This window comes from Petaurus breviceps, unplaced genomic scaffold (assembly GCF_028583685.1).
Source record: "Petaurus breviceps papuanus isolate PSGF00001 unplaced genomic scaffold, PetGlider_PUasm1.0 90849, whole genome shotgun sequence".
Classification (NCBI taxonomy): Eukaryota; Metazoa; Chordata; class Mammalia; order Diprotodontia; family Petauridae; genus Petaurus; species Petaurus breviceps.
Window position 1 is genome coordinate 11,090,635 of NW_027187361.1, and position 22,432 is coordinate 11,113,066.

General features: G+C 37.6%; 1 protein-coding gene across 2 annotated transcripts in view; it reads left to right on the forward strand.

Annotated features, from left to right (window-relative positions):
• The first annotated feature begins 4,599 nt into the window (after positions 1-4,599).
• MXRA5 (matrix remodeling associated 5) overlaps positions 4,600-22,432 on the forward strand; it is a 41,030-nt gene continuing 23,197 nt past the window's right edge. Inside the window, exons 1-5 of one of the 2 annotated variants that reach the window (XM_069072839.1) lie at positions 4,600-5,674; positions 7,374-7,525; positions 8,464-8,675; positions 18,205-18,334; positions 18,552-18,942. In XM_069072839.1, coding sequence (XP_068928940.1) covers positions 8,476-8,675; positions 18,205-18,334; positions 18,552-18,942 — 721 coding nt within the window. In that variant the 5' untranslated portion in view covers positions 4,600-5,674; positions 7,374-7,525; positions 8,464-8,475. The remainder of the gene's footprint in view (positions 5,675-7,373; positions 7,526-8,463; positions 8,676-18,204; positions 18,335-18,551; positions 18,943-22,432) is intronic. The other variant, XM_069072837.1, reaches the window with a different exon arrangement.

Below are 22,432 nucleotides of genomic sequence, written 5' to 3' on the forward strand. Positions count from 1 at the left end.
CTTATTAACTTTGTTGCCCCAAATTAATCTTTTAATCTCGCTGAGCCCCCTAGGTCCCTTCTATTGATTCTTTCCTCTCTTCTTTATAATGCTGTTCAGTTTCAGGCCCTCCTTACTTGCCATCTAAACTAACTGTTCTAACTGATCTTGCTTCCAGACTATTTCTCTTCCAATCCATCCTATATGATGCTGCCAGATTAATCTTCCTAATGCTCAGGTCATATCACATCACTAAATAAAATCTCTCAAAACCTATCTATTGCCGGCTGTCAAGGTCCAAACTCCTTACCTTGGTATGTAAGGCCACTGATGATCTAACTCTATTAAATGAATAAATGAATGGCCATTTGCTAAATTCTTACTATATGGAAAGCAATTTGCTGAGTGTTGGGGATACAAAGAGACAAGACAAGCAAGACAATCCCTGCTTTCAATGAGCTCACATTCTCAAAGGGAAGGCAATACATATTGGGAGTTTAACCACGAAGTCCTTAAATGCCGCAGCAAGGTGGAGAGTAATGCATCTTCTTTGGCTTGATTTTCTTTAATAAAAGCCATACCCATCCATTATTATCTCATATCAATCTTCTTCATGTGCTTTCTGCTCCAGCCAACCTGGACTTCTTGGTATGTTCAGAATTCACACATCACTTCTTTATTCACGATCTCATTCCTTGCTTAGGATTCCATCTTCTTACATCTCTACCGATTTAAATGTTATATACACTTGAAAGGCCAAATCAAATACTGTTTTTGTAATGTAATCCCACCTGATTCTAGTATCCCCTGCCCCTGGAGCTCCTCTTTCTCTCTGAGTGGAGAAGGCTGATGGACAAAGGAGAATTCCTCCTGGACCCTCCATGTAAGGAGAGAACTCAGAACAGCTTCCTCATAATTTCCCACCTACCTGAACTCTTTTGTACTTCATCATGCCTCCCCTACACACACACGCACACCCCACTGTCAGTTATGCTACCCCATCCATTCTCCCATTAGATTGTGGGGTCATTGAGGGAAAGAACTTTCTTCTGCCTTTCACAATTTAATGGTCAAGACCACTAGGAAACTATGTTAAAGAAAATAGGCATGTGGAGGATAAATGAGAGATAATCTTAAAGAGAAAGCACCAGCATGCATTCTTTCAGAATGTAAGATTTTAACTCAGACTTGAAGGGAACCAGGGAGGTTATGAGGTCAAGACAAGGAGGGACAACTTTTCATGCATGAGGTACAGTCAATGAAAATGCCTGGAGTCTGGAGATGTTCTACCATCTTATGTGAGGAATGGTAAGGAGGTCAGGGTCACCGATTGTAGACTATGTGGCAGGGAATAATATGTAAGGATATTGAAATGGTAGAAAGGGACTAGGTTATGAAGACCTTTACAATCCATACAAAGGATTTTTTTTTGATCCTGAAGGTAATAGGGAGACACTGGAATTAATTGAGTAGGGCAGTGATTTGATCAGACCTATATTTTAAGACTACATTAATAACTGAGTGCAAGTTGGGCTGGAGCATTGAGAGACTTGTTGCAGGGAGACTCACCAGTATACTTTTTCAATAGTCAGGATATATAATGCTGAGGGTCTACACCAAAGATGGTAGCAACATATAAGGAGAAAAGGGGGAAGGAAAAAATCATATATCAAATACCTATGACATGGTAGACAGTGTGCTAAGCCCTTTACAAACGTTTCATTTCATCCTCCCCAAAACTCAAGAGGTGGGTGCTATTATTATCCCCATTTTACAGTTGAAGAAACTGAGGCAGACAGAAATTACGTGATTTTCCTAGGTTACCACATAGTAAATCTAAAGTTGAATTTAAACTGGTCTTCCAGACACCTTAGCACCTAGGTGTTCCTGGGAGAGCCAATCCTGGAATCATGAAAGTCTGAGTTGAAATCTGACCTCATCTACTTAGTATCTGTATGATTCAGGGCATGTCACTTAACCCTGTTTGCCTCAGTTTACTCCTTTGTAAAATGAGAAGGAAATGGTATGTTTGCCAAGGAAGTCTCAAAGTGGAGTCATGAAGAGTTGGACACAACTGAAAGGACTGAATAATAATAACAACAGCTTCCAGACTCCAGGACCAGGGCTTTATCCACTGCACTACCTACTTACTGTATAAGACACATGTTGCAAATGCAGAACTGACAGTACTTAGGAATAGATTAGGTCAACTAGGTGGCACAGTACATAGACCCAGAGTTAACAACACTAATTTTCCTGAGTTCAAATCTGGCCTCAGACACTTACTAAGTGTTTGACTCTGGACAAGTCACTTTTAATCCTGTTTGCCTCAGTTTCCTCATCTGGAAAATGATCTGGAGAAGTAAATGGCAAATCACTCCAGTATCTTTGCCAAGAAAACCCCAAAGGGAATCATGAAGGATTGGACATGATTGAAAATGACTGAACAACAACAACAAAGAAACACGTTGAAAATGAGAGGAGTCAAGGATGGCACAAGGATGGTGCTCCAGTTATGAGACTGGATGGCAGTGAGGATGGTAGTACTCTCAAAAGTACTAAAGAAATTTGGAAGGAGGGATGATCCTTGGGAAAAGATCGTGAGTTCAGTTTTGAACATATTACATTTTATTTCTCCGTAAGATATACAAGTGGAGATGTTCAATTAGCAGTTTGAGATGGGAGCCTGGGGGTCAAGAGAGAGATTAGGGCTGGCAATATCGATCTGCATGGTATAGTGAACAAAGCACTAGATCTTGAGTCAAGAAGACCTAAACTGGAAGCCTGCCTAAAAAATTGAATAGCTATGTGATACTAGGGTAGTCACCTTGCCTCTGTTTCTCTTGGTTTCCTCAAATGTAAAATAAGTATAATAATATGTAACTCCCAGGCTTATTGTGAGGATTAGACAAAATAATATCTGTAAAAAACACTCACAAATCTTAAAGATATATGTATATAAAATACATGCATATATACATATATTAGCTAATATTACTATCATCATGGGCATAGAGGCAATAATTTAATTAATGAGATCTGATGAGATCACCTAGTGAAATAATGTAGGAGAAAAGAAGAGGGGTCAGGACAAAATCTTAAGAGACATCCACACTTAGAAGGAACGACTTGGATAAAGATATAAAGAGGAGACTGAGAAAGAGTAGTCAGATAGAAAACTCAGGCACTAAAAGAAGTATTTGAAACTGAAATGTTGTTTTAAATACTATGCTGTTTTCTAAGTAAACCTATAGTAATGTAAGGCCAAAAAAATTAACTACCTTGGTTAATGGATTCATGGATTTAAAGCTGTAGAAATTTTACAGATCATTAAGTTCAAATCCTCATAAATGAGGAAACTGAGCTGCAGAACATTCTTATGATTGCTAAATGACTAATACAAGGTTACAAAGGTAGCAGAGCAGATGTTTGAATTTAGAGCCTCCAAATTCAAATTTACTGTTGTTTTTTTTGAAAATGCTGGAAGTTTTAGAGATGAATCATACATTAGCCCTGCGATATATTTTACATCATAGAGTGTAGCAAAACAAAAAGATAAAATGGCAATAACAATGTCAAAAGGTACCATTTACTTCTAACAATCAGGGCTCAATGATATTTATTTCTGTAGAAGATATAATCAAGAGGTGCCTGTTTCCATTCTGTTTGTTTTAATTTCATCTATTCTGCCATTTTGCTATCCTTTTCCTACCTTGAAGCACAGCGGCTTTGTACCTCTCCTTCATTATGTCTTCAGACATCTTCACATCATCATACCACATGTATTTTTTTGTTTTTCAGGCAACTGGAGGAAAACTATATCAGGAATTCCCGAGAAAAATTAAAGGGGAAACAATGTCTCTCTCCCACAGACCTCACACAGGATAGGAACAGACTTGTACTTTAAAAAAAAATCTTGTCAAACATACACTTTGACTTCACAAAAGCCCCATGGGGATTGAGATTATTTCCACTTTTGGGGCAAAGAAAGTAAGGCCCAGAGAAAGGTTAAGTGACTTACCTATATATCCTGACAATTACTAAATATAAGGATTAGGGTTCAAATACAGGCCCTCTCAAATCCATAAAACTATCGATTACTCTGTGATACCTATCTCCCAAAGGACAATTCAGTTATATACACGCATTTGTGATCAATTGACTGTACCGACAATGAGGAATTGCACAGAGAACGCATCATAAAAAAATGTCATCAGGGTGAGAAATGACCAGCAATAGCAGAGAATAATGTAAGAATAACCTACAATCTCCATTGAGATAGTTACAATGTCAAGGGATATAGAAGGAGGCTCCGCGAGTTGCAGAGGGTCATTTGTTGAGAATTTGCTTGAGGACATGGACAAGACTATAGGAAAAGAATATGTGTACAGATTGGGACCTGCACCAGTGAAGGGAGAACCCTGTGGATTAGATCACAGAGCCACTGAGAGCATCAAAGCATAGTAATGGACATACAAGCAACGCTGCGTAAATATTTGTTTATTGATTGATTTCTGTGGATACAATAAAGGACTTTATTGTATCAACACTTTATATGGTGACTTTCCCTTTTACCCACTTTATCCTTTTTCCTTATCTTCACTCTTTCATGTAGAAGATAAGTTCTCTGAGTGACAGATTCCACCTTTTCTCCCTTTTGTCTCCCCGTATTCTTCCTCCCACAAATTATACTTGAAGCCTCCTTTCTTCTCTTGGGTACTGAGACAATGGGCACTAAATGCATCTTTTTTCTTATTTTTTTTCCTTCCCTTTTCCCTCCCAAAGTCCTTTCACCTACTAGCCACAGGAAACTCAGTTTCCTTAGAGATAATTCCCTCAATGCCAGTGGGATCATCCGTAGGAGCCTACTGCCCTGGAAGAAGAGATCAATACTACTGTACTGCTACTTCTATCTCACCGGCAGAGAAAATGGGAGGGGGAAGTAAGAAGAAGGGGAGGAGGGAGGAAAGGAGGGAGGGCCAGTCTCATATTGCAAGACTTCAATCTTGCTCTCCTTATGCTAGTTTGGAGGAGTCTGATCCTGCCTGCACACGGGCTCTGAGCTGTCTGCCAGAGAAAACTCACTCCTTCACAGAGGAGTGAAAACTTGGGTACTTCTTTCTGCCCTTAAAGGAAAAAAGAAAAGAAGAGAAAAGCTTCCAGCACTTCTGGGAAAAGAGCTCTGGGCAAAGCAGCAGACTTCTGAACGCATTCTGTTATAATTCCTCCCATTTCTCCTTCCAAGGCTGGGATTTCTGGATTTTCTCTGGAAAAAGGAATAGTCTCCAAAAGTGCATCTTTGTTGTTTTTGTCATTGTCACCGTTGTTGATGTCACTTCAGCCGTCCGAGTGAAGCTTTGGAGTAGGGATGGTTGCATTCTTCTCCCTTCTGGATGTGGCAAGATGAAGAGGGGTCCAGAAGGGTGACCTCAGACCCCAGTCAACGAAAGGGTCCCTGACGTTTGGCTCGTGGCATTGTCTCCCCCTGGGTGGGGCAGGGTGGAGGTGGTGGTGAGGCGTGGACTTGGGAAAACGCTGGTGTTGTGGAATAAAAAGCCCGGGAGCCCAGAATTCGTGGAAGCCCTCATTCCACGAGTCTTATCCATGAGTTTCTAGCTTTTGCCTCCTCTGGCACCGTTTGAAGACGATGGGGTCTGCAGACTGATGAGCGGGACGGCGCTTTTCCAAACTGCAGGTAAATGTGCCTGTTGGGGGCTTTCTTCACACCTCCTTCTCCATTCCCCACACACATTTTCCTGCTGGTTCGGAAAGGGAAAAAGAGATAACTGCAATTGTCAAAGTGGCTTAATCTTGGTAGGGAAAGGAGAAAAGGGGGAGAGAGAGAAATAGGTCTTGGGGTGGCTCATGTATTATCCCTAGAGGAAATCTGGGAGGCCAGAGAGAAGACTCAGTTTTAACTGCTTCCAGCTATTTTTCTTTTACAAGCTTAGGGGCTAGTTAAAACCCTCAAACTCTGCAGGGTATATGCTGACTGCTGCAGAGAAGAAGACTGGAATCTACGGAGGTTGGATTTGAATCAGTTCCCTTACAAAGCTCGGCTGCCTCCGAGGTGCCTTTGTGCGCCGGCTATATGCATACATACAACTAGATATAGATGTGTCTATGTGTTTATGTGTGTATATATGTGCGTAGGTGTGCGTGTGTCTTTACACACACACACGTATATACATACATAATGCCTTTTTGCGCTGAGACCCTAGAGAATCGTCAATGGGATTTCCAGGTGGGGCAGAATCTACGCTTGAAATGGCCAAGAGAGGGAGAAAGGAAGATGCAGCTCTCCCACTTCCCACTGCGCTCTCTAAACACTGAGAGCATCCCCCATCCCCCATCCCCCACCCTCAATCCCCGTTCTCTTTCCTCTAGAGGTCAACCTTTCAACCTTAGAAAGGAAAGTAAGCTAAAACCCAGACTATGAGTTCCGCGACAGAGGAACTAAAGCTCCCGCGATTATTCTCGCTTCGGCGAAGGAAGCTGGGGAAGTCAGCAGCGTGCCCTAAAGGGAGAATGAGATCTGGCGTCAATCCGGGAGAGAAGCTGCTGGGGAGCCCGCCTCAGGCAGCCCCTGTTATTAGTATTAGCGTAATTTATGGCGCTCCTCTCCCGGTGCACGAGCAGAGGATCTGGAGCTGGTCCAGAAGCAGAGAGAGCAGGCCGGCCCAAATAAATTGTTCGCCTCCCTGAGAGAAAGGAAGTTTGACTCATTCCCTCCCCGCCCCAATTTGTCTCTGGTTAGCGGTGCAGTCTGGAGTAGCCTCCAGAGAGCCACCAAGAGACTTCGGAAACTGGCTGAAGACCCGGGATGTGCAGCTACTGCTCCGGGTCCTGAGTTCTTCCCCACCCCCCTCCCCTCCTGGAACCCGAGCCCTGGGAGATCCCTGTGGATTCTAGCTAGCCAGACGGTCGGTTTCCCTTGAGTTCTCCAAAGAGGGAATAAGAAGTGGAAGGAAAGACAGGCAGAGAGGAGAAAATGGGTGAAGTGTGGGAATCATTGCTGCAGGAAGCCTAAAATGAGTAACAGTCGGCTCGCCTTCCTCTTTGGTCAGGCAGCCAGCGGATCAGAGAAACTTTGGATGTCTTAGTAATATCCCTTTCAAAAAAGGCTGCTACTACCTACGGCAGATTTGAGTAGCAAGGGGACATAAAGGAGTAAATGACTCAGGCCAGAGTAGAAACTCTTCCCCTGACATAGTGCCACAGTTCATCTCTAAAGAACTAGATTCAACTATCCCCTCTGTATAGAACAGCCTTCCTTTTTCCTCACCATATCTAAGATGGGAAAATGAGTTTGGAGCAAATGTAGTTTCCTGGGTCATTTAATTCTTCCAGTCATCTTCTAATTTCTGTATTGTTTTGTTTCCTTTTGTTCCAAGTGGTAAGGGTGAGGAAAGTCATTTTATCTACTGTGGATTTTATAATTTTCAAGGAGTCTGGGAAATGAAACAACCGATATGTTTTAAAATTTGTTTTCCTTCCATATGAAGTAGAACTATTTTGACTTAAAGCAACGTATATCTTAAAAGAGGTAGGATTATTATTTTTAAAAATTCAGTGTAATCATTGTTGGACCACTGTCATAATATTCTTATCCCCAAAAGGTGCATTGTTGTGTGAAAAAATGAAAAGCAGATCCCTATTTCCATTAATGCTTTTTTAATGTCTCCAGTCCTTTTGCTCATTTAAATGGCCTTGGTCTCTGAAGACCCTTCCACCCCTGAAATTCTGGGAAAGATAGTTGTTTGCTATTCTTCTCATAAAAGTTTCCATAGACGACTTCAAACAACCATCATCAACACTATGATGTCCCTTGACAAACAACCTCTAGCATGAAATAGTGCATGTAATTCTGTTAACAAAAATAATGCTCTTATTCAAACAAAACACTATTGGAATTAATGTCTTTCCACACCCTAGCAAGGTTTTTATTGGTTCATAGCTGGAAATGTCATGAAAGAATGAAAATAGCAGAAGAAGTTTAAGAAAATCTTTGACAGGAAGAACGTTGCCCTGGAAAATGTTATCAATTATCACTAATAAGAATGAAAAATTTAAAAGTATATCAATGAAAGTAGAAGAAACCAAATTTCTTTTGCAAGGGTGAGGGTTGCAGCAGAAACATTCTTATCTTTTAATCTAATCATTTTTTTTGTGAAAGAGAGGATCATAGTTAAATTTGAGATTATACAAAGAATAAGAAGCTTAGAAAGTAACCAACCACTCTGAGTTGATGGAATATAAAACAAAATATAAGAGGAAAGTTAAAATGTATGTTGGTTTTCTGAAATGACTTAAGGGTGCTAAACATTCATTTATTATTTGAAGTCTAAGAAAGTTGTCACTTAATATAAACTAAAAAGTGTTCTGGAAAAAGAAACCAATGGCACATCAAAGCTAAAATCATATTTTGTTGTTTTTGTTGTTGTTTTTATCATCATCACCATCATCATTATTATTATAAAACAGGTGCCAAAAATAATGAAGTTTGACAAGATGCAGAAGGCAACTTTGGAAGCACTCTCCGTGGTGCTGATCCTGTTTTGGGGACATCCTCAGGATTCACTTGCATGCCCTCACCCATGTGCATGCTATGTTCCTACAGAAGTTCACTGCACATTTCGATCTTTAGCTTCAGTGCCAGCAAGGATTTCTAAGCATGTGGAAAGAATCAATTTGGGGTTTGTACCACAATTTTCTAAGAACTTTAAAAATATGTATATTTTTCTTCTTAATAACCTCTGAATGATTAAATATACATGGGGAATGGAGGGAAGGCTTTATATTAAATGCTGTCCTTTCATAAAATCAACCATAATTACTTCTCATGTGAAACTGGTTTCACAAGGTCTAAAAACAAAGATGCCTCTTACCAACCTCAATCTTAATTTTAGAGATGTGGTTTTGTCTTAATGATTCTGAGAAATTAATGTAGATCCTGCCAATTCCTTTACATATGGGATGACATAAGAACTTTCTGAAAATATTTTAGCAGAGTGAAAAGAATGAGTGGAACATTGTGACTTTTAAAAAGTCATATAGGTACTTAGTATTGACTTATAGAAAAAGTTGATATTAAATTTTAACAATTTGAAAAAAAATCATCTTCCAGGGATATTTTTATGTGTCAAATTGAACTGTCTTTTTTCATTCTTTTGGATTTTGCTGTTGTGATTTTACTTTTATTACTTTTGCTTATCGATTATCCCTTCAATATAATTTCTGTGGTCCTTTTAACTATGGAAAGATGGTAGATAATTCAGAAATTTCAGGAAAAAAGGAAAATAAATGCCTGAAAATCTTCCTTGTTGGATTATTTTCTTGAAAATGAAGTGCTGTAATTTTTAAAAGGAAGTAATAACTTCTATAATTACATAAGTAAAATTTAAATATACAACAATGTTTAAGAGAGTATAATTAGATTCTGTGGTCACAGGTGAAACAGTAGAATGAGACAGTAAAAGAAAGTAAAGATAATAAGGAAAACTTTCCAAGTCTGAGACAATAGATCATGTAGTACTACTCCCAACAATGGTGCAGGAACCCTCTTGGTTTGAGTCCCTTGAAAATCAGACAGTGATGGTGATAACATAGTCTGGGAAATATTGGCATTTCTATCAATCTGACATTTGTTCATGTTTATTATTTTTCCCATGGGGAGATAATCTCATTCTGGAGCATGAGTTCCATATTTTGGTTTACAGAGATGGAAAGGAGACTTAGATTCCTTGTTTCTTCCCTCTGCTTTTCATCTATATATGCTCTGATTATCTGATCTTCCTATTTCAGAATTATTCCATTCATGTATGTAGCTGGGAATATAACTAATAAACATTTATGAGTGTCCATTCTGCATGCCACCCAGTCAAAAGACACAATGAAGCAATTCTCCTGTGGATAATTGTTAAAAGGTAGAATTATATGGTTTTCCTTTCCATGATTTAGTTGAGAAGTAAGTAAGGAGAAATGTGATTTGAATCTTGTCAAATAATACAAGAGGTATTGAATATGACCTCTTTAATGGAATACTAGTAGATCTCTGAATGTGCTGGAGTTCTTAGCAAATCAAATAATAATAGTGGTGACAGTTGACCCTTTGTAACACTTCACAGTTTACAGAACTCTTCTCACAACTACCTTTGGAAGGTGAAAAGGACAAAGATTCAGCCTTGAATCCTAACACAAGCTTAAATTTTTTTTCACATATATCCATAAATTTAGTTTCCTTAGTGTCAAACTTTATTCTCCTCTCTAGTTGAAAGCAATGATTACTTTTATTCAGCACCGGAGATAAATAATTAGAAATGGGAAAGAGGAAGCAGTTAAAAAATTATTGAATATGGGCAGTATATTGTGATAACTTTTCTACATAAAACAGCAGAGATAACAAAGTGGGAACTCACTGCTGGGTTTTGTTTTTGTTTTTGTTTTTGAAAGTGAATGGCAACAAGATTTTTTTAATCCTATGTTAATATTGTAGAAATGTGACATTTAATTCAAGAAATAAATTGCTTCAAAATGTACTGCTATTAGCTTTACAATTTTGAAAAATGGATCAATATAATTCTGCTCTACCTATGTTTAGCTACAATAATGTTATCTTGAGGGAAGGAATACCCCCAAAAGAAAAAAAAATATGGCATTGTGCAATGTGACAAAGTAGAGGAAAGGAGAGGTAGATGTCTGCTGCATACAAAATTGAGAATCTGAGTTGTCTTTTTAGTAGTTTGGAAAGGTTTTAAAACTTTCAAGAGGAAGCTGAAATTATTGGCAGGATACTGAGGAAAGGTCATATTACTACACAGCTGTATACAACATACCCAATCAGTATATGATGAGTGATCTTCTGTTTCTACACATGATTATCTGGAAGAATTTCCTATAAATTATTTTCCAAATATAAGAAGGGAAAAAATGATTTTTGTCTGCCTGACTGGCCTTTTATTTTTTTAGAAGTGGTTTCATCAAACTTTTTTGGACACCTTTCTAGAATTTCTTAAGTGAACCATAAATAATAAATTATGCATTTTGAAACTTTGATTTCTTGGGTAGACAACATTGCTCTGCCAGTCCTAAACAATTATGTCCCTTTTCATATGAGGAAGGGAGAAGACCTGCCCTAACCTCCATTCTCACAGACTGCTTTCTAGACAATTTTTATCTTTTTAGAATTTGAACATCACTTCAACCTGGAAGTTCTTTAGCTTTCTGCTTCCTCCTGGAAATAGCTTCAGGAAATTTATATAGGAGTGATCAAGCTTATTCTTTGATATGCCCCATTCTAGCACATTCAGTGGGATCACAGATTGAAACTTGGAAGGGATTCTAAAGGTTATATGATCCAACCTCCTTATTTTATCTAAAAGAAAACTCCAATTCAGAGGGGGCAAAGTGACATTCCCCAGATTTCACAGGTTGTAAGAGATAGAGTTGGGTCTTGAACCCTGATCCCATCACTATTAATCCAGTCCTCTTTCCCTTAGACTACATTGTCTAAGACTACATTGCCCAGGCCAGGGCAAATGGACTCACTCCTATGTTGAGCCACTAATGAATAAGGGTGACTCACTCCGGCTTATGTATTGGTGTTGCCCATTGAAATACTTGGTCCTCTCCTTCTTAGAGGCCAGAATGTGGATTACTAAAGATTAATATTTATTTAGGTCCTTCAAAATGGGTCCATACACTGACAGAAGGAAGTAGGAGAAAGAGGGGAGCATCCCAGGAATTGGACATTAATATTTATGGAAAACAATATGCATTTGATTCATACTAAATGTGCATTTTCTACTCCAGCATAGCATTATCTACTGCATTCCTGACCTCCTTCCTTCTAAAATGGTTTCTTTAAAATATAGTGTCTTCTGGAACAATTATTGTCTCTGTTGTCTCTTTAATTCCCTCTCCATGGGAGAGAAGGTTTCTAGTAATGGAAAGAGCATTTTCTTATCATAACACATGGGGTTGAGTCTATTTCTGCTAATACTTCTGCTAACATGGGTCACATTAATGATCCTCATATTCATTGTATGTAAAATGAGGGCCTAAGATGATTTTTAAGATGCCTTCTATCTTCTGATCCAGTGAGGTGCTAACTTTGCAAAGACATGCATAGCTAAAAGACCCACAGGGAAATTTGACTTACAAGTAACAAGTTATGACAATTTCCCTTTGATGGTATTTCTGTTGTCATTCTAATAAGAAAACATGTACCACCTTACATCTAATTTACATCTGGCAGAGAGGTAGAGAAAATGTTATTTTAGGGATGAATAAATGAAGGCTTCAAGAAGCTAAGCAATTTACTCATTTTGTTGTTATTCAGTCATGTCCAGCCTTTTGTGGCCCCATTTGGGGTTTTCTTGGTAAAAATACTGGGATGGTTTTCCATTTCCTTCTCCAGTTCTTTTTATAGATGAGGAAACAGGAAAACAAAGATCTTTTCCAGGGTCAAACAGCTCGTAAGTGTCTGAGGCCAGATTTGAACTCAGGGAGATGAGTATGCATGAAGAGAAGTCTTTTGACTCTGGGTCCAGTATTCTACCCACTGTACCATCTAGTTGCCCCATAATTTACTTATAGTCCCATACTTATCCTAAGTTATATTTGTGTGTGTGTGTGTGTGTGTGTGTGTGTATTCTTACCTATATTTATTATACCCAAGTCTCCTGACTTGGGTATAATAATTGACTTGAATTCTTCCAAAATTTTATTTTCCAGTATAGCATACTGCCTTGCTATATAATGGATAAACAATCACAGGCCTGAAAGGTACAGTAATGAGTAAATAGTCAAGAGGAATTTAAGCATGCCTTTAAACACTTTATTTCAAAAACAAAACTTGGCAAATTGTGTAGCAAGAATTATCTAAGTGCCAAGTATTCAGATACTAATGAACACATGTACTAATATAAATTATTGATAAATAAAGTCTATTAAAATGATCATGTTAGAGGCAGATGTGGTTGAATGGTTAGAGAATTGTCTTAGAATCATGAAAAAATCTGTGTTTAATTCTTACTCTGATACATGCTATCTATGTGACCTGGGGGAAAGTCAATTAATCTCTCAGTTCTCCTAGGCAATTCTGGCAGAGCAGATCAGTAGAGAGAGTTTTATCACTGGGAGCTCCTATATTTATGAAATCACAGATCTAGCCCCCCCCCAAAGAAAATACTTTTAATTTAAGTTTCTTTATAACTTATCCTCATATAATTACACATATGGTCTCAGATACATTCTCTGTTCTTCTGAAGTTTATAATGCCAAGAATGACTGTCTATCAGGAAGAAAAAGGGAAACAAGTTTAATGGGCACAATGAGGTAGTAAGCTGTTTCCACAAGTGCTTATTCAGATTGATATTTCTAAATCTGACTAATCAATTATTTCTGAACTTAGATTTTTTTTAAAGCAATCAGTATCTTTCTGCATAACACCTTACAGGATTTTAAAATGTGTGAAGCAGAAGGGATCTGGAAGGCATTTATTCTAACACTATGATTTTACAGATGAGGAAAATAAAATTTATCTAAGGAGCACAGGAGCTAGAGAATGGGCAAGGAAGCAGGAAGACCTGAGTTCAAATGTGCCCCCAGAATTTAGTAGCTTTGTAATTCTTGGCAATTCACTTAACACTTTGCCTTAGTTTCCTCGTCTACTAAAAAAAAAAAGAATTGGAGAAAGACATGGCAAACTACTCCAGTATTTTTGCCAGAAAATTCAAAATGTAACAAGCAGTCAGATAAGACTGAAACAACTGTATGACAACAACAATAAATAGTATCTAAGATGTTAAGTGACTTGCCATGAATCAAATGGCTAGTAAATGGTGACCTCAGTCTTCTAACCACTGCGCTGGCCCTACATTAACCATTCCATACTTCCTCCCTCCTGAGGATCGCCTTGCCTTTTGTTTCTAACTTTGTCATTCTTTCTGTTTCCATATGTTCATTTATCATCTATCTTGTTTATAATTCCCTGCTTTCTTTTATCATACTTTTTTCTTTTCTTTTTGCTCTTTGGAGGGCAATTGGGGTTAAGTGACTTGCCCAAGTTCACATGACTAGTTTTTGTGTTAAGTGTCTGAGGCTGGATTTGAACTCAGGTCCTCCTGACTCCAAGGCTGGTGCTATATTCACTGCACCACCTAGCCACCCCCCCTACTTTTTTTTTTCTTATTGCCCATAGAAAGGCCTTGATTCCAAAGAAAAACCATATATACCTATGTCATTGAGAAAAGAAACTTACCTATAACTCCATGATCCTACTGATATGATCATAGATAGTCATAGATGTTAGATCTCAAGCAGAATTTGGAGAGTATTGAATGCAACTTCTTTACTTTAGAGATAAGAAACTAAGGTGGTTAAGTGGAGAGGTTTTCATTTACTCAAGTGGCACAGGTAGTCGGTGGCAGAAGCAAGATATAAATCCACCCCCTGTAATTTCAAATCCTATTTTTCTACTATAAAATGCTATATTCAATCTGATTGAGTTTACTAGCAAAAAAAATAATAGTCCCAGAAAAATGTTTTATGGGGCAATCTACCTCTCTTATTTGAGTTGCAAATTATGTAACAGAATCATGATCGTAGGTTTTAGAACAGGATGTAGTTATCCAGTTTGGTTATTGTTCAACCTATAGCACTAGTATAGGTCCTCAAGTGTGTCCCTTTGAATCCAAACTTCACAGAACAAATCCCCTTAATAAAGTGATTTGTTCTGTACAACTTGGGTTCCGTCAAAAGGCCACACCCAAGGACCTAGAAGAGCACATGTAGCATTGAGGCCGCAGGTTCCCCACTCTGGTTATAGGGTTTTCAGTGCAAAAACATAATGTGGAAAATGACATTTTTGGGGGTGGTAGGGGCTTGGCTTCTTATTGGTACAGATTCATTAACTGTCTTACTTGAGCTTTATGATGTCATACAAACTGATAGTTCATTGATTTCATGGGCATTTTATTGAAATATCCTTACTACAGAATAGATACATAACATTAGGTCTTCCCAAGATAAATATGAGGAATCTATGGATTTGAATTCATCAATAGGTCATATTGTTTAAATAAATCTTGAGAGGCAGCAAGGTGTGGTGAACATAGAGATGGCCTTTGAAACATAATAGCCTAAATTCAAATCCCACCTCATTCATATATATATATATATATATATATATATATATATATATATATATATATATATATATATATCATATGACTCCTGGCAAGGCATTTGACTTGACAATGACTCTAGGCATTCCCTAAGTTTATATGTTATAGGAAAGTTGTCTCTCTGAACTAGCAAGAAGAGTGTCCTTGTAAGCATCTCCCTTCTTCAGTAAAATCCTGGGTCCAGACCCCCTAAAATGCTTATTACTCTTTCTATTTGAATGAAGTATATCTTTATGAACAGTATGTCGAAAATAATACGAAACTGAGTCAGACCCTAAAGGCTCCACTGAAGTCATTGCCTAAATGGGAGATGTTCAGTAGTCAGAAACTAGTTGAGAGTCATAATGCTTGTGTATCAAAGGCATAATCCCATGGAGAAGGGTTAGAAATCCAGGATCTCTGCTTCTGTAGATTCATATAGAAATAACTTGTGATAACACCTGGCAACCACGCTTTCAAGGGAATCGTGTACAAATATGTAAGCCTTAAATGAGACCATCAGAGAGGCACAGAAAACATTCATCGTAAGATGGAGAAACCCAGACTTTTAAGAATATGGTAGACACTTGTACATAAATTACCCTGACCTCTGACTTCATTGAAGGAACTTGTTTCACTGTCTCCTTCATGCTCAACTCACTCAGCTTCATCTTGGAGCTCAGTGAACAAGATTAGCCTTTCTGTTAGTAGCTGTAGTCCTTTGCTGTTGGCTTCCTGGTTGTATACTCTGCAAATAGTTTCCACACATGACAGGGATTATCTATAGGTGCATCTGCTTCTGACAACTTCTATGTGTTAATATACTTCCCACTGTACTTACCTGACTACTTTCAATCCCAGCCTATTAGTCTAACAGTCAGGAGATCAAGCATTACACTTGGTGTCAGCAAGAACTGGGTTTAAGTCTGCCTCAGATACTTGCTTGTGATCCTGGGCAAGTCACTTAACTTCTCTATGCCTCAGTTCTTTCATCTGTAACATGAAGAGGTTGGACTAAATGGCCACTAAAATCTCTTTCCACTCTAAATCTTTGATCCTATGATTCTGGTTCTGCTACTGACTAGCTATATATTCTAACAAGACTTCAGTTGCCTAATAAGAAAACTGTGAGAATTAGACTAGAAGATTTTCAAAGTTCCTTCAATTTCCAACATTCAATGATTCTACAAAGATAGTAGTTAACTGGCATGGATTTGGTTCTTGCTGAATCAGTTCTTTTCATTTACATTCTATTCAGGAAAACTCAACATAAGCTCATAATTGGAATAGAGAATTTAGTGAATACAGGATATTTCAAAATCAGTGTGTGAAACATGGCTAAAATGGAGGTTTGGAAATATGTGCACACACATATATTCTGTGTGTGTGTGTGTAAGATACACACGTATATATGCACATTTATCGTATGCATTGTTTTCAGTATTCCTGCCTTTGTTGGAGAACAATTTTAGGTGTAAGAAGGGAATGTTTGAAAACCTCATCCATTCATATATTATAATAATGCCGTCTTTTTTCCTTTTTCTTTTGGTAAGATAGTATTATGTAATAATGTGGACATTAAAGTAGTCCTCTGAAGTCATTGAAATTATAGAAGGGAATAGTTTTGCTGTTGGGGATTTTGTTTTCTGTACTCATAATCTTGTAACTAGAAGTTTCTTTCTAAAGTTGGCTACAAGGAGAAACACTATGTGTGCTTGATCCTTGGTCCTACCTATTGATTTAAAGATTAGGAGTCTAGGACTGAACACATCTGCTTCTAGGAAAATGAGGCAAGTTGTAAACAAAGCCTTGAGGAGCTTAGTATCTAAGTATCTAGCTCCTCTCTCTCTGTCTCTCTGTCTCTGTCTCTCTCTGTCTCTGTCTCTCTGTCTCTGTCTCTCTGTCTCTTTCACTCCTCTAGACACACATGCACAAATACACACACAGAGACACAGACACAGACATAGACACACACACACACACACACACACACACTTTCCTGAAGTCTAATTATTTAGTCACCACTTGTCCCTTATTAGCCAAATGGCTCTATGAAATAAAATCAGAAACTTTTTGGTCTGTTGGCTTAAAACAAGTCATGACATTTTCAAAATAGATTCTTTTGAAGCAGAATAGTTTGACATTGTCTTCCCCAAGCTGATATACATTGTTAGCAATCTCTTTCCCCATTTTTCTCAAAATGGAGTCTTTAGTGATTGAATCTTTAAAGTTTTCAGAAGTGGGAATAAACCATGATATGGATTTTCTAGCCATTTAAGAATATATTGCTGGTAAATATATTTGCAGATTCTGAATTTTTTTAGGCACTAATGGCTACGATTTTTAAAATTTTTTTTTTGGAGGGGGAAGGTAGGGCAATTAGGGTTAAGGGACTTCCCCAAGGTCACATGGCTAGTAAACCTTAAGTGTCTGAGGCGAGATTTGAACTCAGGTCCTCCTGACTCCAGGGCCGGTGCTCTATTCACTGCGCCACCTAGCTGCCCCTGACTATGACTTTTGATCAGAGCATCCTGTGAAGCATCATGAAATGAAATTTTCCAGGGCTGCTTTTTTAACCTCTATTTCTGCAGACTGTATACTATGAATTGAAGGTAGCACCATGGTGCTTCTGATGACCTCTATTGTCAATCTTTTTCCCAACTGGAATTGTTCAGATGCCATATATTACTACTACTTCTGAGAAGCATTTTAATGAGGAAACATATGGATCAGTAATGATCAAAATTTTATGTCCCATTTATTACTTTTTATTTAAAAATAAAGTAACAACAAAGAACAATGCCTGCTTAATTGAAATGGTAAATGTTAAAGTAAAAATTCCAGTAACTAGGCTCCAATGGAATGGTAGCCTCATGAAGAATGCTTCATTTAGCTTTTGGACCCTGCATTTCATTGGAACAAAGGTAGACTGGTGTTCTTTAGGATCTGAGCCAATTTAAGTTTAAAATTCCCAGCTAGTTAACTTGCACCTGGGCAAGCAGACTGGTGGATCTTACATGTATACATTCTAACAATGCACTGTTTCTTTCTTCTCTAGGTTTAATAGCATACAGTCCATATCAGAAAACTCATTTGCAGGCCTTACCAAACTGGAGCTGCTCATGATTCATGGCAATGACATCCCAAGCATACCTAATGGAGCTTTAAAAGATCTAATCTCTCTTCAGGTAAAACTTGGAATTTATGAACATCGCTAATTACAGCCTATGTAATCCATTAGCAAGGACTGAAAAAATAGCTTTCTTTAACGATCAATAAAATGGCCATTTCTTGACATTTAAAGAGGAAGTACAAAATAATAATTTCACCATTTTTTGATCTTGCTCCCTATTCTTTTCTGTGGCATTTAAACATGAACAATAATATTCTTTCTTGTCATTGTAGGTCTTCAAGTTCAGTTATAATAAGTTGAGAGTCATAACAGCACAAACCCTCCAGGGGCTTTCCAATTTAATGAGACTACACATTGACCACAATAAGATTGAATTCATCCATCCCCAAGCCTTTAATGGTTTAACTTCCTTGAGGTTACTCCATTTGGAAGGAAACTTGCTTCATCAGCTTCATCCTAGCACATTTTCCACATTTGCTTTTCTGGATTATTTTAGACTCTCTACAATAAGACACCTGTACTTATCTGAAAATGCCATCAGAACTCTGCCAGTTGGAATGCTCTCAAACATGCCGCTTCTGGAAAACCTTTATCTCCATGGAAATCCATGGTCTTGTGACTGTGGGTTAAAATGGCTTCTTGAATGGGATGCAAGATCAAAAGGTAAGATTTTAATATAATTTAGCCAACAGATGTTAGGAAGTACCTACTGTATGCAGTACACCCTACTATATAGGGGTATACTCTGACCCTGCTGGTAAGATATTACAGCATTCAAATTATTCTGTCTAACCATTAACAAAAGAAATTCAAGCTCCATACACATAAGCCAAATTTACCCATCTGTACTCGAGTGAGACAAACACACACACACACACACACACCACACCTTTTAAAATGAAACTTTGATTCCACATATGGAAATTTAGAGTATTGTCATTTTGGGCAATGCATCTTACATGATACATAAACTAGATTTAATTCAGAGGAGGGTGGCTGGGATGATGAATGATCTGAAAACTGTACTGTCTGAGGTGAAATAGAAGGAAGTGGCAATGTGGAAATGAGAGATGAGAAAGTAGGAGGGATAGCATTGGCATCTTCAAAACTTTGAAGAGTTGCCATCAAAAATATAAAAACCAAATCAATGAGTATTTATTAAGTTTATCTACTATGCCAACCACGTCACTAGGCACAGACTTTTAAAGTTTTTTTTTTTTAATCAAAACATGGCTGCTATGTCATTGAGCAGTCTAATAGGGTAACGTGACATATTCACAGTCACCAAACTCAGAATTTCAGATTTGGAAGGGACTTATATGTCTAGTCCAACTCAAACCTGAAAAAAGTAGTTAATACAATGTACATTTGATTGAAAACCTCTGATGAATGGGAACGCACTTGCTTCTCTGGCAGCTGAAAAGTTGAATGTAAAATAATACATGATAAGGACATAGGAAAAGTACAAAGAAAATGCAACAGGAAAAAGGACTAGGCTTATTTTATGTTGCTCCAGAGGACAGAGTTAGAAGGGATGTGAGTTAAAAGGGAGATGCATTTCTGCTCAATATGAGACAGATGAAACATTTATTAAGCTATGCCAAGCACTAGAGATATAAATAAAAGTAGTTAAGGAAGTTCCTTCATTCATAGAGCTTATATGCTAATAGGGAAGGACAACACATAAAGAGAAGCTGGAATGCAAGGAGTGGGGTTATATGTGGAGATGGCCAGGAGACATGTAGAGGCCTGGTTCTAGAGAAAATGAAGACAACATTCACTTTAAGAGAGTCTGGAATCTTGGGGAAGAGGTGAAAGGTTCCAATTGAAGTGGGTGAGAAATGACTGAAAGTAGTTGAATTTAGGGAATGTAAATGAAACATTTTTCATTTTTCCTCCCAAAATCAAATGGACTGATTCCCAAAACAGTGGCTCCCCATCACAAAGGATGTTTGTCCTACACTGAATATGAATTCTAACTAAAATACCTCCTAATTTTTCAGTTTTGTGATTTTAATTAGATATTTGACTGCCAATTGTAATGCTCTCAAAAGATGCTGAGATTGTATCAATGAAACAATTCCTACATTCTAGGGGGTTACATGGGAGTCACCTTAGGAAGAAATGTACAACAAATGTTACGACATAAGGAAAGTAGCATGGAAGAGTAAGAAAGTTGAAGAAAAGTTGAAAATTCTGCAAAGCTAGGGCAAGTGTGTATTTTTGAGTCTATGACAGCTTAGGTAGGTCAGAGATAAACTATCTGGTTTTCAGTTACAAAACACTTCATTTTTTAGGAAAGCTTTAAGATTACTTTGTCTTAAAATCTTAATTGAAGACCTTCTCTAAGCATAGAAATGAATTTATGCATCATTGCAATGGGGTTAACCTAATTTTGTGTTTAAGTCACATGATGAATGTAACCGAAACACATTTTCTTGTTCACTTTTGAAACGAGAGTGGTAATGTTTAATGAATTCTAATGCAATTAAGTATCTTCTCACTGATTCTGAAGGTATCAAAGTTTAGACTGTCATAAATATCCAGGGGGAAATAGCAATAATATAGACTTCAGTGATTTAAGATTTGAAAAATAATTTTAAAAAAGTACCTCATTTCATCATCTCAACAGCTATGTGAGATAAGTACTATAGTTAATATTAATCCCATTTTACAGATAAGGAAATGGAGGCTGAGAGGTGAAATTTATTGTCCTGAATTATACAGCTACTAGGAGACTAAGACAGAATTCATAGCCAGGTTTTCCTGATTTCAAGTCCGGAATTTCATCGGTCATATATCATGTTGCACTGTGGCATCCAAGTCAATTAAAATCAGAAAACATTTTTAAACATTTACTACATGCATGATACTGCAAAGATGAAATTGACATAGACTTCAAGGACCTCACAACCTAAAAGAAGCAAGATAGCCTGAAAACACAGAATATGGAAAAGTCAAGGGAGAATACCTCAGTTCCTTTTTGGGGGGGGCTTTTTTGGAGGGGGGAGGGCAGGACAATTGGGGTTAAGTGACTTGCCTAAGGCCACACAGCTAGAAAGTGTTAAATGTCTGAGGCCAGATCTGAACTCAGGTCCTCCTGACTCCAGGGCCAGTGCTCTATTCACTGTGCCACCTAGCCACCCCAAATACCTCAGTGCTTAATCTGGGTGGGTGAAATCTTTATGATCTTACAGTATGCTTTAATTTTTCACTTATTATGTCAAGAGAATTATCTAAATTTCCAGATTATTTAAGGTGAAAAATAATTCTTGTGAAAAGAAAAGAAGTTAAATCTGGCATATTTCACACTGGGACCTTCTCCTTTGAACTAAGCATTATTCTAATGGCTTTGTCAAACTGCAATAATTTGTGCCATTACCTTGATTTCATGTTCCAGCATGCCCCTATTTCCCTACAGAAATTGAGTGCATAACTGGATGATCTTAGAATCACAGATTACTGACTGGTAAGGAACCCAGAGTCATCTGACCCAACGCTTTTTGTTAGAGACATTTTAATGAATTCATTTTATTGGTTAGATACCTTTTTCTTTAAACTTCCACTTTTCTAAATAAAGAAGGTTCAGGGTTTAAATTGCCCAAATGATCATAGATTACCCTTCCCCAATACCTAACTTCTGTTAATGTAATTATTATTTCCTCATTCATACATTTATCTAAGTGGCCTGAACAAATAGTGACTTCTAATATGCCCATCTACATATAATGAAAAAGTATTCTATGCCTTCACACATTCCAATTTTTTGTATACAGCTGCAAACTATTGATTCCATACTAATTATATTGACTTGCTAGCTTTTAAAGCTATTTTTGATTAATGCATATTCTAACTTTATTTGTTTAAATAAGCAATTCTATACAACATTTGGAAATATATTAGACCCTAGTGATGCTACCATCTATATAAATATGTTATGTATAAAATTCTATCCCTTGCAACAGAAACTAACATTTTGCTTTAGTTATTGGTTGCCAGTGTTTGTCCTACCTTAATTTTTTTTTCCTGGATGGCTTTTCTCTCTCTTTAACTTTCTTAATTTCCTAACTAGTACTAACCTACACACATGCATACATACACACACACATATGCAGAGTAGGAGTATTTTATTTTTGTCTTTCTGTCCACAGTG